The 17,091-nt window shown below is 39.0% G+C and overlaps 1 protein-coding gene across 1 annotated transcript in view; it reads right to left on the reverse strand.

Moving 5' to 3' along the window:
* Positions 1 to 8,111: 8,111 nt before the first annotated feature.
* Positions 8,112 to 17,091, reverse strand: part of SNCAIP (synuclein alpha interacting protein) — an 83,786-nt gene continuing 74,806 nt past the window's right edge. Inside the window, exons 10-11 of the mRNA XM_067316013.1 lie at positions 15,181 to 16,243; positions 8,112 to 8,681 (exon numbers count right to left, since the gene is read on the reverse strand). Coding sequence (XP_067172114.1) covers positions 8,676 to 8,681; positions 15,181 to 16,243 — 1,069 coding nt within the window. The 3' untranslated portion in view covers positions 8,112 to 8,675. The remainder of the gene's footprint in view (positions 8,682 to 15,180; positions 16,244 to 17,091) is intronic.

Raw genomic sequence — 17,091 nt, forward strand, 5'->3', positions numbered from 1 at the left:
TAGGTCTCTGTTGGATATGGCCTGGTCCCTATTTTAGAAAGGCTGTTCAGAGCAGATAACACATGTTAAGCATACCTAATTTCTGGCCTAAAATTTTTCTGCTCAAGTAGAGCTCTCCCCTTTTATTATTAAAAAAGCTAGAATGGGGTAAACAATACCTCCTTAAAGATGCCTATTATTTCACACACCCCCCAGTGTGGCAATTCTTTTTACCCAAGAAAACTGGAAATTCTAAAAAAGCAAGCATTACTAGTTTTCTAGTAGTGGAAAAAACTGAGCTTCTATAAACAAAATCTCAAAGTAAATTGGAGTATATATGAACATTTGATCCCCATACGGGTGTTTTGTCTATTTAATGTTGCCTCATGAAATGTGTGCAAATTTTATGTTTGCTGTAAAAGTATAATAAAAAGCAAAGAAGGAGAATGCTTTTTATTGCTACAGCATGAGAAGGGATTTCTTTCTGTTTCTTTTACTTTGGTCTCTGTTGCTGCAGTTACGCGTTTGCTTAGCTTTATTCATGTGAATACAGCAGAAGTTTCCAGTGTGGATACATACATTGGAATTTCTTTGGAAGTTTTCTTTTTAGGTGGTGTCTTTTAATACTTTGAAGTACGCTTTAAAGTATCTACCTTCAGCACCTACAGGTCTGTAAAGACATAGCAGATAGTTCTACTGAGAACTGGGGGGAAATTATCTCCAGTGCTGTCACTGTTGAAGGCAGTTTTCCATCATCAGGTTTTCATCAGAATTAGAGTTGCCCATGAACATGGCTGACTGTTTTCTAACTGTTTCATAATATAGTGAGAAAATAACTTCAGAGAAGAAACTTAGGAAAGGATGCTGGGGAACAGTCACTGACATATGCAAGCGCCTTTTAGCTGAGAAGAGTCAGTACTTTGAACCCAGAAGCACTGTTAATTTATTAAAAAGCAGTCTGTTTAAAATGTTTTCCTACAAACCTATTCCCAAGAAAAATAAGGGATCCACAAATTACAGGTTATGCATTTTGAAAGTGTTTCTTCCTATTGTTATGATTTTATGAAGTTAAAGTACAGTTGTGAACTGTAATATCATCTGTAAGGGGGTGCTCTAAAGGAAATGGTATGCTCATTATTAAGCATTTGAGAAAGCAATTCATATAAACGCAGCTGCCTCAGCCATTTCCTTTACTTACTGTTTTGAGGTGCATATCTTCACTCTGAGATGAAGTTTATTGTCTCCTCTAGGAGAACTGTCAGGCATCATGCCGCAGAAGACAAGAGAACTTGGCTGATACACCTGGTGCTGCCCAGGTAAATAAAGGACCTGGAGAGACAAACATGTAACCAGCCATCTGTTGTACATTGCTAAGTGAAACCTTCTTCAGCAACATCAATGAATCAGCCCCTGGCAGTAGCAGTAGACAGTGAGCGGTGCAGCATGTGTGCCACAAAATAAGGTCCCAAGAGAGCTAGCAGTAACTCTAACAGATTTACCAGTTGTATCTAACAAATATTTCCCTCTGAAAAACAAAAAAGCCCTATCAACAGCCTGTTTTACACATATGCTTGCTGAGTGCAACTCTTTGACTCCAATTGTTGGTAAAGTGGGCTACTGCCTAGGGCACTAGCCTAAGAAGAGCAGCATGACTGCAGTCCTGCTGCTAATTTGTGAGTGTCAGGGCAGTGAAAAGGGTGGCTAGTGCTAAGGGAGAGGCAGAAGTGCTTAGGGCAGCAGCTGTCACTGAGGATACAGCTCTCCTGCCCTCTGTTCCTCCCAAAATCTGGCAGCAGCAGCAAGTCTGGCTTTCAAGAGCCCTCCACCAGTGCTCAGACCCAGTGTTGTCATTTCTTTCTACCCTTTTCATGGTAAGAACCCAACCCTGTGTCAATGGGATGACAAAATTAACTTTTTCCTCTACTGCTGGGAGAAGCCACATTTACCTTGCTGATATCCCTAGCTTGCTTTTTTATCCATGTCTCCAGCAGGGGAATGACAGAACCCACATTTCAGCAACAGAGAAGAGAACTAAGGAAAAAGGGCTGAATACAGAACTAAGATCACTTCCAGGATTGCCACCCTCTCACCCTGCATTTGCCCTTGTAGCTTGCATGGGCAACAGCAGCTTCTCTTCACCAAAACAGGCAACTCTGCTTGCTGCTGGATGCTCTCCCTTTTCACTAAATCTGGGCCACTCTCAATGAGTGATCTCTCTCCTATTTTCTTCAGCACCATTAGCTTGTGTGTGCAATGAAGTCTGAGGATCCTGGACAAGAACCTTTTCTTTCAGCTCAGGAAGATGGTACTCAGTGAAAACTGGACAGGCAGCCCTGTGCTGTTGAGAAGAAATCTTTATCTGGTTTCTTAATGGACCAGAAATTTATTTTAGAAGCTGTCATAATTTAGGCAGACATTTTCGAGGGAGCCTAAAGGAGTTATATGACCTACTAGATTCCTTAGAAAACCCATACGTGGGCATTATTTGATCAATGTTCTCAAAGAAGAAATGTCATATTACAGATCTCTGGCAAAAAGACCTCAGCAGTTTTCACATCTTAAGTTGATTCTGCCACAATTGAATGACAGACCCATCAAGAGAGCGCAGAGTGAAAGCGATCTCAGGAGGTCATCTAAGTTTAACCCCTTGCCCTATGGCATTTCTGACGGTTGTTTCTGGCATCTCATTCCTGACAGTTGCTTCTCTGACCTGTTCTTAAAATCCTCCAATTATGACTCTTCCACATCTTCCCCCAGGCTATTGATTCCCGAGCTATCATTACTCTTGGAAAGTTTTCCTAACATGTAACCTCCATTCCCTTTGCTATAGTTTTATAGTCACTGCTGCTTGTTCTACAAACAGTAGACAATGTGTAGAGCCATAGAGAGGGGCAATTTATTCCCATCCTCTTCTTTAGTTGCTTATGTATTGGAAGGCAGTTACCTTGTCTTCCTCAATCTTCTCTCTTTTGCTGTAATTAAGTCATTTTTTCCAGTGCTTCTTTAAAGCTCTGAGGGACCTCTGGCACATTTGTGCTTCACTGTTTAACATATTTCTTGAAGTCTGCTGTCCATATCCACAGCTGAGAAAAAAAAGGTAAAGGTTGTCTTACCTTGCTAGTAACACTTCCATTTAGATAGCTAGCGTGCGTACATATATTGTGTGCTTGCATACACAGATACATGTGTGCATGGCAGGGCCATAGCTTTTTGTGTTGCTAAAATCCTGTGTTATTCTATTCTATATTCTATTTTGGAGGTTCTGTGGCTATCTGTACATAATCTACGTGTCAGATTATGCTCACATCTCCACTTGAAGTAGGGTAAACTCCTTTTAGGCCTCTTCCAGACTTGCATGATATTATTTTGTCTTTTCTTGGCGCAGTATTACTGACTCTGATAAAAGACGTATATAAAAGGTAGCTCTGTGTTCTAACAGCCTCAGGATTTCTCATCAATTTCCCAAATATACCCAGAATAATTCTTTTCCTTCCTTCTTTACACTGCTTGCTAGTAAGCACACAACCAAAACACCTACCAGTTACAGTGGGAAAGGCAGTGGCTGTACAGATATCAATGACAGACAGTACTGTTCTCTTCAGGAAGCAGATGACTTGAACTAGTGTTTACAGCTGTGCATATATGTTAGACAAAAACAGTCGATGTTACGAGGGCTGGAGTGTCTGGAAAACTGACGATGCATTATCAACTGTGTGCAAGGAGGATTAATGGTGGATGCTGTCTAGCCCTTATTTATTTGAAAGAGGTAATTTGGCATAATGAGAACCTACCTTATTTCTCCTGGTGGTAATCTGTGATTCTTGGGTCAAAGGTACACATTGACTGGTCAATTTAATGGAGAAAAGATGTGCACAGAGGTTGGGTAATTCACTTGGTGTATGCAAGAAGGCGATATGACACTGATGCTGTGCAGAGAAAGATGAACTGGGGGTTATCTAGTGTTTGTGCTAACGCTTGTTTCACCTGGGCAATTCATACTCAACATAGTTTTTTGTGCGTGACACATTTTGGTTACAGTGCATATGTCAGTTTTGTTATTTACTTCTCATGCACCATTGTGCACTTACCTGAGACTTTGTCTTTACACCTCAAAATACAATTTATAAACACAGAAACAAGGCTATACAAAAGCAAATTATATAACATGCTATACTTGTGTACAGTTGATGTACAGTTAGAAAGATCTTTCTGAAGTTACAATGGGAAATGCACCATAATTACAGAAATGATTCCTATTATATCTTGTCATTGAGAAACTATTTCATGACAGATACTTAAGCCTTGCAGTTTGACACTACTAATGTAGGGACTACACTTTGCACACTCCCTTTTGTCAGATTTCCATCAAGTAGATTTTTAAAAGGTTAAGAAATACATCTGGGGTACTCAGAGCTGAATCCTAGTCTACATGCAGACAAGAGCTGTTTCAGCATGAAATCCATTCACTAACCTACTAATTTGTTCTTAGCACATGATGTAATGACATTTTTAGTTTACTTTCAACTGTGCTGCATGGCTGTATTTTGGTATTGCTCTAATGGTAAGTGATGAAACATGCTATGAATCAGCTCTCAGTGAACACATTCTAAGCCAGTAACCATTTTGTATAAATGGATGCTAGAGCATACTTTTACTGTTATGCTGTCAATCATATTTTCTTATGCCATTGATCTTCTGTCAGCTTGATGTTACAAGAAGGTTTCTGAATGACAGCTTTGGTGGCATGAATATTAAATCTAAATTGTTTGTCTAACTTGTCTCCTTCAATTCATTCATACTCCAGCTATGCTGAATATAGTATATTTTATTCATTAGTAACCTAGTGAATGAGGTTCAATCTCTAATTTTTTTGACAAAAAGCTTACTAAAATGCTGCTGTATTACTGAGGTACTAATGCAGAGCAAAGCATAGTCCAGCATCCTGCTGATGAAATAAGGAGCCATACTCACAGTCCTGAAACTGCACATATCCAGACGGTGTCCACCAAAAAGACCCTCCCAAATACCTGCAACAAACAAAAAAATAAGCCAGCCAAGAAATATGATGCTCCTAAAAAATGATTTTCATTCTTCAAAAAAGAGAATAGCTAGAGATTACCTAAAATTAGGAATTCACTAATAATCTCTCAAATACTCTATAGATAGGCTTTGGTACAGAATCACAGGACATACACACAGAGGTTCATGGGACAGAGGGTCACAGAAAAATTCCTGAATTTTGGGGGATGAGTGAACGTGAACTGCCACTTTTTATAAAACTGGCATCCATGGAAATAGTTTTATTAGGGCAGGATCACAATGGTTCACTAACAAATTACTTCACTGCTTCCTTTCCATCAGAAATTTCCCAGTGGACTGGGAATGACCCTTTTTGACCAGGATTGTAATCAAAAGGGTTTTGTGTTCCTTTGAAAAGCTTTGATCAACTAGTATTTTCTGAAGATGTTTGTTGGAAAATCCCTGCTCAGCTCTTCTGCCTCTGGGAAATGCTTACGCTTTGTTGACAGAAGTCTGACTTAGATTCATGCCAAGATGGATCTGCCTCGAGAATTATAAACCAAACAGCAGCAGTCATGGCACCTGGACTCTATAGCTACTAAGGATACAAAAATACAGAGTACACATTTCAGACAGCTGAAGATCACAGAATCAGCATTTCTCTTACAGAAATCACAGAGTGTTATCGCCTGTAGGCTTTGGGGCCCTAGGCAGGAGACAAACTACAAATTAGGAATGATAAAATCAGTTTATACAATGTGAGTTCATCTTCTCCAGAGATAAAATCCTCTGGCTTTACATTTCACATTTACATCAAGTTGGCCTTTCTTTGGCATTAGCCAGTCCTGAAACTGCTTTTTGCCCCAATATGCTCAGAACAGTGGATAAGCATATGAAGGGTATGTGCCGCTCTCCTGAGAACATCCAGGTCTTTCCAGCTGTATTGTATTATCCAATTATCTGGGATGGGAGTCTTTGACACTACATTGATTACCTAGTGGATATCTTTAACAACAAACCCTGAACATCATCTGGCATCCCAATCCCACCTCATTTAGTAATATCCAATTTGCATAATTTGATTTACCATGTGTTGTAAGAGAATAAATATACTCTGCAGAAACTGCAACCCAGCATAGAGCAGGCGACTTTTAAATTCCCAGTCTCCAGAACAGGCAATCTCCTCCTTCCAGAATCTGATGATACTTACACCTTAGTCTGTTGCAAATCCTTTCACAGAAGCTCAATTTTATCCCCTGCTGCAGCTAGTATTACAGATGGCTGTGGTGGGCTTTACACATATCCAGTCAGTCAAGATCACTGTTTTTACCTTTTTGTCAACTCAGTGTCTCTACGATTCAAACTGTCCTTCAAGCCTTTGTCCACTGTCTCACACAAGCCAAAAATTTCAGATCAGTCATTTTAAGGGTGCAGTTAACAAGCTAGCAATAACTCAGTGTTAATACATTTCAAACATATCGCATATCTGATTTTTTTAATTGACTATGTCCTTCACAAACCCTTACGTAACCCCCACTTCTGCCATTCACAAGGTCATAGTCAACACTCTTCACATTCTCAAAAACACAAATTACTGATTTGTTTTGAGCCTGTTCAGCAGACACAGGATCTCTCTTTCCTCATGCTCTCTTTCAACACTCTGGCAACTGCAGCACATGTGTCTCTTTCTGCTTTGCATTTAGATTTCTCATGTGCACACAGATGATGGGAGGCCCTGTTAGAGGTACCGCTGTTCCTGGCTGACAGATATTTTTGGAGGTTTTGTTGTTTCTTTAAACAACACAGCTCGGGTCAGCTAGAGTGCTAAGTTTATTACTTCTATCTCAAAAAAACAAAGCATTGCCAAGTGACAGATAAGAACTGTGGCTGTGGACGAAGACTCAGAATTTCATTTCTCTAAGATCCTGCTTTTTTTACTTCTTTTTTTTTCTTTCTGATCTCTCAATTGCCTCCATTTCATTCAGGAGTACTCAGTGTTTATCCAGAGCCTGTAAGCAGGGTGCTTGGGGCATTCAGTCATATTGGTCCATGGCAGCTGCAAGGCCAAACTTGACATCATTCTGAAGAGTGACCCAAAGAAAGATAGTCTTCTCATTTAATTACAGGTATCCAAATGCTAAGTAACTCTTCCAAGTTAGCTACCTAGGCTTCCCCTGTAGTCAGTGGGATCAGACCAGAACTTCTATAAATGAGGTATCTAAAATAGGGGGGATGAATCACATTCAGGAAATATCTACCTCTCCCCACTGACTAGAGATGAAGCCCAATGATTAAGATTTACAAAGCAAAAGTTAGGCAAGAGAACACAGAAAATGACTCCATTGTATTTCATCAAAATCCTCTTGGGGTTCCACATTATTTACAACTAGTTCTGTAATTGTAGGAATTTAATTTGTATAATTTCAGAATTGTGGTACATTTTATTTGGGATACAAAATTTCTTTGGCAAACCTCCTATGATTTCCCTCTGTTTTATTAGAACAGTTACTGAAATAAATTCTTATGTATTAGGATCTTTCTCATCAAACCACAGCAGTCTTCAGATGGAAACAGATCAGTATTATCAAAATAAATCAAGTATATACATACATATTTGGTATAAATAAATATGTCAAGTAAGAATTGCCTAGTAGCCTGCTTTGGGATCTTGTGCTGTGTGACAGACCTAACAAATACTGACAGTTACAAGAAAGAGAGTTAATTCACTATGAGATTAAAGATTCATTTTTTTTCCAAAAGGTTCCAAGTGCATTCAATGAAAGGATCACAACGACTTTGAAGGAATCAAACTGGGTCTTAAAGGACTACCAGGCGATTTAAAAAGTGCTAAGCACATTGCCAATGTTCAGCAAATGACAATAAATGGTAATTTAAAATTGCATTTATGCATTTTTTGATTTCTTCACATTTCAAAGCTGTAAAAGGACCGCTAAACATTAAAGCAATTCTTGACCCAACTGATTTTCTGTACTGAAGTCCTGGTGCTGGACATTGCCCCATTATCACCAAAAAGAACACCCAAAAGACCAATAAACCATCCAAAGATGGAAGTAAGGAAGACTGAAATATGAGAAGTATCTGCACTCAGTGTATCCTATTTACACTGTCTTTATTTCCTTTATACAAAAAATAGAAATAACAACAGACAAAACATACTCAAAAAAATCAATGCTTTTGCCTTGGTCTCATTGAGGAGCTGAGCAGGCAGAGTCCTGGCTTATACTTTTACAGTATATGTCATTGAGAAAGGGAAATAAAGAAATATGACACTATATCCATGCAATAGATAGATAGTACAAAACGTGTTCTATGGCCCAACAAACATTTTGGAGGGTTGCCTGTGTCATAACAATTTTCAAACCATTACTCTTGCTCACTCATACCTTTACACAGTACAGCTTACAAACAAGTTACATATACACATATATCATAAAAAAGTTTTGTATATGGTCTAACTGCTACAAATTAAGGCATCCTAACAGTTTGCTGTTTTGCTGGTGAGGGGTATGTCTCATATTAGCGTTTTTCAAAAGGATATATCTCAGGCATTTCAAAGTAAGACATCATGAGATGTGGTTTAGAGGAAGAATTCCTGCAGCTCTGGTTCTTCAGTACTCTTTTGACTGTAAGATTTCTGGCTTTTCCTATTGATGTCATCATGCCTGGAGAGAAAAAGAATAAAATTACTCATGGTAACACTAACAATATAGAAGGATTTGTCTTGTTTTTGTTTATTCTGTTTTATCCAGTTTGCAAATTTTGAACTTTGAATTAATTTTTCTCTCTGTGCTTATTTGTCTAGGCATGTACTACACACAGTATTTTTCAATACTGTATATTCTTACTAACTTTCTTTAAGCTACTATTCTGCAATCAAAACTGGAAACCAATGGAAAGACCAGGAGCTTTGTGAGTCAAATCATGAATTAGGACACTGTCAAAATGTTCTGGTAATGGACAGAATGTACAAAAACTATCAGATCCTTTAGTGAAAAGTATCATAATGATGAAATGATTCATTACAACTAATGAATTGATTTGTAGGTGCAAATGAGGTGAATGAATGATCTGTAGGCCTTACTTATGTGTCTGCTTAAGTAGAAGATGGTGGCACAGGCAGTAGGAAAAATAGCAAGCAGTAATTTGACTTAAGCTTTTTGAGGCAGGGCCTATCTCTCTTTAACATCGTAATTTAGATAAAATCTTAATTCAGATCATTAAGATTTTTATTAGATACACAGATAAAGACCCCTTCTCTATAATGTATCTTCATTTCCATACCATGTAAGTTTTTTTTAAAAATCTACTCTGTCTGTGACACAAATGTCAGCTTTCCAATTAAAGTAGAAAAAACAAATCCTCATCATCTGTAACATCTAAGTTTCCTCAGTTCCTTTTATAAGTCCTTGTTCTGAATCCCCAACCTGTTCCCCACTCTTCCCTTCAGGTGAAGGATTTTGGATAAAGCATCCAGGCCACAGCAACTTTCAAAAGGGTTAAATGTCTTATTTTTAGTTATTACTGCTTAACAGCAAAACTCCTACTATACAATCATGACTGACTGGTTTGTTGTTGCAAAGGACAGATCTTGCAGGGAGGTTAAAAACCCACAGCAAAGGGCAAAGGGTATGTCTATAAAAAGCTTGCCTGAAGCTCACATATTTGTGAGCCTGATTCTTGTAAACCAGATTGCTTTAATTTATTCCAGTCTACAATCACCACAAAAAGCTAAATACCCACAAAAGACTGATACTTAGTATGCTTAAATAGACTTGTGATTACTACAGGATTTAACAGGAGCTGACCTTCTCAGAGACTGTACTTGCAGATCCGAGTAAGCAGGCATGAGGCACCATTTTATTTTAAAGTCTCCTCCACTCATCTCAATTACTGTGGCCTGCACACCAAAAGTAAGTGCAAAAGACACAGAACTGAGTCTGATGAGGTAGAATTGGTAGAAATGAATTTGAGGAAGAAAAACAGGAGCATTTAAGTTTTTGCCACAATAACTTTTTGACACTTACCATGCATTGCCGTTATCAACAGCACATTTAAGTGTTAATTGTGGAGCTCTATTAAAGGATGTTTTGTAAGGTTATGACAATGTCATTAACTACGGTGTGAGCTTAGCTTTGCAGCACTGAAATACATTATGGGTGAGTCCCCATAGCTCTGTCCATGCAGAGGCTGCACTGGCACTCCACACACCCCATTTTGCAGCCCTGCAGTTGCACCATGATCTTTAACAGGGTTGTTTCTAGCTACTGCAGGTATCTCTAGGTGACAACGCAGAACAGACATGCCTTTTACAACTGCCCCCTCTGCCTGCTGACCTGAGGGAAATACATTAGTAATATTATTAATTACTAACCAAATTTCTAGTATCTCCTGGTGCCTGTGCCACCAGGTAAGTACTTGCCATCTCCTTACACAACTGGCATTGATACGTAATCATAAGAGTTTATAACAGAACTACTATCAGTTGTCTGGGATAAGGCCTAAATTATTTTTATATTGATTTTATACTGTACTAGTTTGAATCATTAAAATGTTATTAGATATAAAGATCTTTTTTCTAGCACAGAGATTTGGAGCAAAGTTGTAATTTATTCAGCACTAGATCTGGCAGTGGAAAATCTGTTACACTAGACCCATTTATTATTTTAAGAGTGTCCAGCTTATTATCTGACAGAACTCTGATGGCAGATTTTGCTGATTGACCCTGAAGTATTAGGCATCTTCAGTTGTTGAGAGCTGCAGCTAATACAAGGCTTTGTACTGATAAGGTGAGTTAGTGCTCACTTTAATGTACTGCAGATCTCAAATGATTTAAAATGTGGGAAAGAACAGTTCACTGTTCTTTCACTTACATGTAAGATGGAAATAACTACAAATATTTGCCTGGAATTATAATATACAAGAAACTAGCAAATCCTTCCAAAAGGGGAAAAAATACCCCAACCCATCCTCCACAGCTCTTTCTTAGGCTCTTACGAAAAATAGGGTGTATCTACTTTTAGAAGGACACTAGAAAATTTAATGTAATTTTCTACTGTTAAGCTATGAACAATTTGAAAAAGCAAACTACAAGACCTTCAGGTAAGTGGGTATTTTGAATGAAAAAATAAGCAAACAAAAGAAATAAAAGCTGAACAAAAAGCAGCTGGAATCTGGTGGACAAGAATGTAATTTGATTCCAGGTAGATTTCCTATAATGCTTTCAGATTTCAGAACACGCTAATAAAACCCCCTATATAAGGCTTTGAGTTAAAATGGGTTTGGGACTGTGTCCAGTAATGTAACCTGTCAATATAATCACCTACAAAGGTTTAAAACTGCAAAGACTGCACCACTTTGCAGAAAGATTCTTTTTTGAGTAGCTCTGAAATGATAATTACGCAGGCTCCCCACACCATCCAGAGAAAAGTTTAGACTGTGTCCATTTTGCTTATTTAAACCGTCCATTTTGCTTATTCAAAAACCATGAAACAGACTGAAAAGCATCACAAAAGCTGGCTTGGAAATTCTGAGCACATTTAGGTCTGCGTTCTGACTTCTGACAAGCACAGTTTGGTTTCCATTTTTATGTGAATTTCGGAAATCTCATGCTACACAGTGCTGCACACAATTTGCCCACTTTTGTCCTAGTAAGTGGGTATGAAGAGAACCTCTTCAAGCCGTGCTTTCACTGTATCCAGCTGCTTGTTTCCTGCTCCCTTCAGACAGTCCCAGACAGTCCTGCTCAGCCCCTTTCCCCCTCCCTTAAACAGGAAAGGAGGAATGGGTCAGGCACACACTTGCTCTTGAGATGCTTTCTCTGCCACCACCTACGCCAGTCCTTTCACTTTGGGGATGGTTGGAAATCTCCCTTAAATTGACTCTTTGATTTTCTCCGCTGCCAGGGGAGCACCATAAAGGGGAGCAGAGTGGGGACATGGTGGCTCAGCTGCGCCTGCCAGGAGGGCTAGAACCGCAGGCCCAACGCTGACCCTCGTCTTCCCAGCAGGCGACTCTGAAAGCCGCAGCCAGACCCGCAGTCTCTCTCACAATGAAAAGTAAGAGGAAATGCCACGCCGCCAGGGACTTCTCACACAGCAGCATTTATGTGAGGCAACACCCTATTACAAGAACTGGCTCCATCCGTGCGATGGTTCAAACATACAGATGAGATTAAAGATCTTGTATCTCCCCACTGTGGGGATGGAGAGCCGGGCCTTTGACCGGAGACCGCTCACACATGCTACATGGAACTGCTGCAGTACAGGCAGTTTCCTACATTGGAATTTCCCTATATTTTCAGGAGAGAATGAAAACTCCGGAAACTTTACAGTTTTGTTTCAGGTTTCACATACACTGTGTCAATGATTTCAGAACAAGACTCCCTTTTGAATGATGAAAATTGTGCTTTTAAATATGGGAAGTTCCTGGCATCAGAAAACAAGTGAGCAAAGAAATCTCTTAGCCATTTAGAAAAGAATAACTTCAAAGTAATTCAAGCTCCTGAACTAGAGAATGATTTATTTATAATTTTCTGCAGAAGTACCCTCAAATGTGTAATTTTGGTGTGAACAACAACTGTTTTCAAGCTTCATGAAAGAATTTACATCTCAGTTTAACAGAAAAAAACCCATCATTGCATTAATTCTGGAAATGCTACAGTAGAACAAAAGTGACAAATACTATAAAGCATTTGCTTATAAAACAAACATACGCCTTGTCAAGTACTGTTTTTTTCAACATGTCTTTATGGATCTTGAAAGACTGGCATCTATCTGCCTGATACTCCCTATGGAATACATCCTAAACTCAGGAGATTAAACACAGTCAAAGTTATCAAACTTTTTAAAAACAGATTTAACTTCAAAAGTCTGAGGGAGAATAAGAAAAACATGCAAAAATAGGAGAGCACTGCACTTAAAGAACAGCATTGCACTGCATGTTCTTTTCTGTACTCTATAGTTAGAGAAGAACTGTGGTGGTTTTGCTGTCTTCATGAAAGGAAATTTAATTTCCATTCTCATCTGGTACTTGACTTCCATTCAACAGAGGCTGAATACTCAGCCAAAGTGAGCTAAACTCCCTGGTGGATTTAGGGCTACGACTACTTTTTATACATGCTTAGAACTGAAATCTCGTAGCCAGTTCACTGGTAACATCAGCAAAAATCCATTGTAAATTTATATTTTCCTAGGAATTAAATATTCATCTATTTCCCCTCTTGTGCATCAATCAATCAATCCTATTATGTCAGTTATGAATAATTTTAGTAAACATGCAATTAGAGAAAACAAGTGGCAGAGATGCTGAACTGCCCCATGCATAAGCACATACCAAGCATAATTACACAGATGTTCTTCATTCAACGTGCTAGAGGAAAGACTGGTGTAGCTGAAGTAAGGCCGCTAAGGAAGTACAACATACAAATCAGTTGAAAACATGCAATGAGCTTATCACATGCATAATGTGGAAGTCTGTTAAAACATGCAGTCAAATAGCCACAGTAACTTTTTAACAGGTTTTTTTTTGGAAGTTATAAAACGAAGCTAAATCTGCTACAAGGTATGTGCCGAGGTTCTTTGAGCTGGTATGAAAGTTTATTTTTTCTATAATTTTGATGTTTGACAACAGTAACATGCAAATGTGTCTCTTTCACAGGTAACATGCATTCTACAGTGCAAGTGTCAATACTGTTAAAATTCCCTCACCCAGCTCTTCAAGGTTCTTAGGGAACTATGAAAGCCATTCATGAGCTTACTGCCTATCAGAACATCTTTGAAGACAGATTGTCTTTTTTTCTATCACTAAAAAATACAAATCACCCTTTCAAATAAATTTGCTGTTATGTTATGAAAATATTTCTATGTTAAATTGGCAGTTCATCTAGACAATCCGTGTTATTTAAAGGCTCAAGTCAGCAGTCCATATTATGATTCATGGTAAACTTAATAAAGTGCACTTCCACTTCAGTCTAGCCTATTAGGTCTGCTTTGAAGTATTACTTTCATTTAATGTTCTGGTATGACACTGTTCTATCCACAGATCCATTAATATGAAACACTTTCACTATTTTCTAATTTTCTCTTTCCACTTTTTCTTTTCCATACTCATTTTGCCTTCTCTATGCCTAAGATTTTCCTGTGTTTTTCTCCCATTACCTTGTCATACTTTTTACAGTATATAATTCACTATTCCTCCTCCTTCTCTTGGCCTGCTTTATGTTCTGTCTTTTTTTTTCATCTTGAAATTATTCTTTCACTTTATGTTTTTCCATCCTTTTCCTTCCCTCCCACCCTCACTTTCACAGAGGATTAAATGATGTACCACTCCCCCTCACTCAATTCTTTATTCTATCTCCAGACATCCATACTTCTCCTCTTTGCCATACACAAACACACTGTGCTCACAGTATTTCCTACCTCTGTTTTCATTCAATACCTCTTCCTTTCTCTTGGAAGAGATATTTGTTCAGAATAATTTTTCTCCCTTCTTTGGACCAGAGAGCCAGCTTTCTGACTGGAGCAACCCCTGTTTCTGTTGTGATCCTAGAAAGAGCACTCTATTGCCTGTGCTAAGGGGACGATCTGGGTTCAGCACGTGTTACTACAGACCACCCATATGCTCTGCCAAGAGAGGACTGTGTACTGTGAGGAGAAGGTGGGCAAAAGAGATTGGGCACTGATAGCTTAGGCACCTAGGGGATGGCTGTAACTCCCACAAAAGCAGGAAGGACCCCTTCTGCTATTTTTCCTATTTATATTCTGATAACTATTTTTATCCTGTTGCCCTCACTGGTCATGTCTACAGGACAGGGCTAGTCCTTCAGTTATTTACTCCTCAGAAATTCCAGGGATTCAAGTTTGACATTCTCACAACACCAAACATCCATTCCAGATGAATCACATCTTTGTGGAGAGCTTTTGATAGAGAGCAAGTGCACTGTGTGTGCTAGAGAACAGACTCTGCATACAAGCAATACCTGCCACTCCTTGAAAAAGCCTTCCAAAATTAAGAGAGTGGACTGGCTTTCCACTGCTCAAATACGGTAGAGTATTTGTGTGTATCCTTTTGCTATAGTAAGGTAGAAATAAGCCACTCTCAAAACTATTCATTACTTAAAAAGAAAAGAGCAGAAAAGGCCCTTGCTTTTTTCAATGCACTCACTGTCTTGTTTCCTCTTTTCATGGGAGTTGCTGGATTTCCCTTGCTGTCTGCTGTCTTCCTTCCTAATGAGGTAAAAGGCAGCGTTGATGAGGTTTTGATCAGGTTTGCTGTTTGACAGTTGTTGTTGTTATTCTGGTTACCACTTAGTGTCTCCATTATGGATCTAAAGGTTCCAAAAGGCCTTTTCAGCTGGTCCCCAGCTGGTTCTCCAGTGCTGGGTGGAGTCCGCAAAAGTGCTTTACCCCGGTCTTTATCCTTTTCCTCATTCAGTTCTGTCTCTGTTAGCTCCACCTGCACCACAGGCTCCTCAAAGGTTACTCTGAGTTTCAAATTTTGGGAGGTTCTGCGCTTTGAAGATGGAGACTTGAGAGCACTCTTAGGGCTTGTGGCAACCTTTTGAGCAGCGGCACTGTCAGAGCTGAATAGAGAGTTGTCTCCAGAAAACTGGCTCTGAGATACAGTACCAGACTGATACTGGGATTCGCTATCTGGATCGCTGCTCTCTGAAGTAGGGGAAGGACTGTGGCCATCCACAGGCTTAGAAACTCTGATTCCGAAAGGGAAGCGGCGCCCTGCTGCTGAAGTATGTTTCTTAATCATCACATGCAAGCTTTCTGTGCTCTCAACACTTTCCACTATGGGTTGAGGCCTTGGTTTGTCAGTTCTTTTCACAGGAGTGTTCTTATGGTCCTCAGAATTAGCTGAGTCCGTGTCAGACTCACTGAGAGATCTCTGCATAAGTTGCCTCAGCCTGGCTAACTTCAGCTCCCTTTTCTCTGGCAGAATCTTCTTCACATTCTTGGAGGAAGCATGAGCATCCTGAAATTCCAAAGAAAGCTTTTCCTGCATACAGACATTTTCAGAGATTTCCTTTCCCAACAACTGGCGCAGGATTTTATCTGAGTCCTCATCTTTTATCTTGGCCCGAGTGCGGCTAGAAGTTCCCAGGCTGCCAAGAATCTGAATCCCATCTTGGTTGTTCAATTTACTTTTTGGTAGAGACAATTCATCTGCTTCAGAGGGTTTCCACTGAGGTTTGCCAGAAGCAGGAGATGATGGTGAGCTTAAAGAAAAAAGGGGAGGAGAAAATTTCAGTACCACAGCCAAATCAATGAACATACAAAATGTGAAACTGCCATTTCCAGTGTTCACGTCTGTCTCAGCTTATTGTTACTTATCCTTTTCATCGTTATTCACATGGAATTCATTATTCTGACGCTAGAGTGAAGATTACACAATGAAGGAGGTGACCCTGCTTCCATTCCTAATTAGGATTTGAGTCTCCTTTTTTTTTTTTTTTAATCAAAGAATACCCCTTAAAACCAAAATTTAGAATGGTCATTTCAACACCAAAGATGACTTTCTGAGGATAGTTTTAGAAGAACTACTGTTTCTTATTTCTGTGAGGGCTGACATGTTTAAAAAGGAGAGAAAAAAAAAACATAAAGCAAAATGCTCTACTCTTCAAGTCACATCATAATACAAAAGTAGCTTATTCTAAATACAGCAAAAATACCAGCTCTCTGCATAGCAGTGATTTCATAAATCTTAAACTTCATCCGGTATTAATAATAGCCATATAAGACTACATAAAAAGTCAGGGTCATTCACACTCGAAACCTTTTCAGACATGAAATACGGAAAGCATGAAAAAGGTGACAAGACTTTATTTAGTACTATTAGAACAATAAATTAAATTTAGAACTCCAAATGTTACAAAGTGAGGAAACAGCAGTCTCAAGTCTGATTTGTAAAGAATGTAAGTTACAGAGACCATTTCTTTCCTCATGACATATCTGAGAGCTCATGATACTCCACATTCTTATTATAAACTACTTTTCCTCTGAGTAAAGTGGCAAAATTAATGTTAGTGTTAGCAACTAAATCCATGAATCTCATTTCCTCCCATTT

The sequence above is a fragment of the Apteryx mantelli genome, chromosome Z (assembly GCF_036417845.1).
Source record: "Apteryx mantelli isolate bAptMan1 chromosome Z, bAptMan1.hap1, whole genome shotgun sequence".
NCBI classification, from domain to species: domain Eukaryota; kingdom Metazoa; phylum Chordata; class Aves; order Apterygiformes; family Apterygidae; genus Apteryx; species Apteryx mantelli.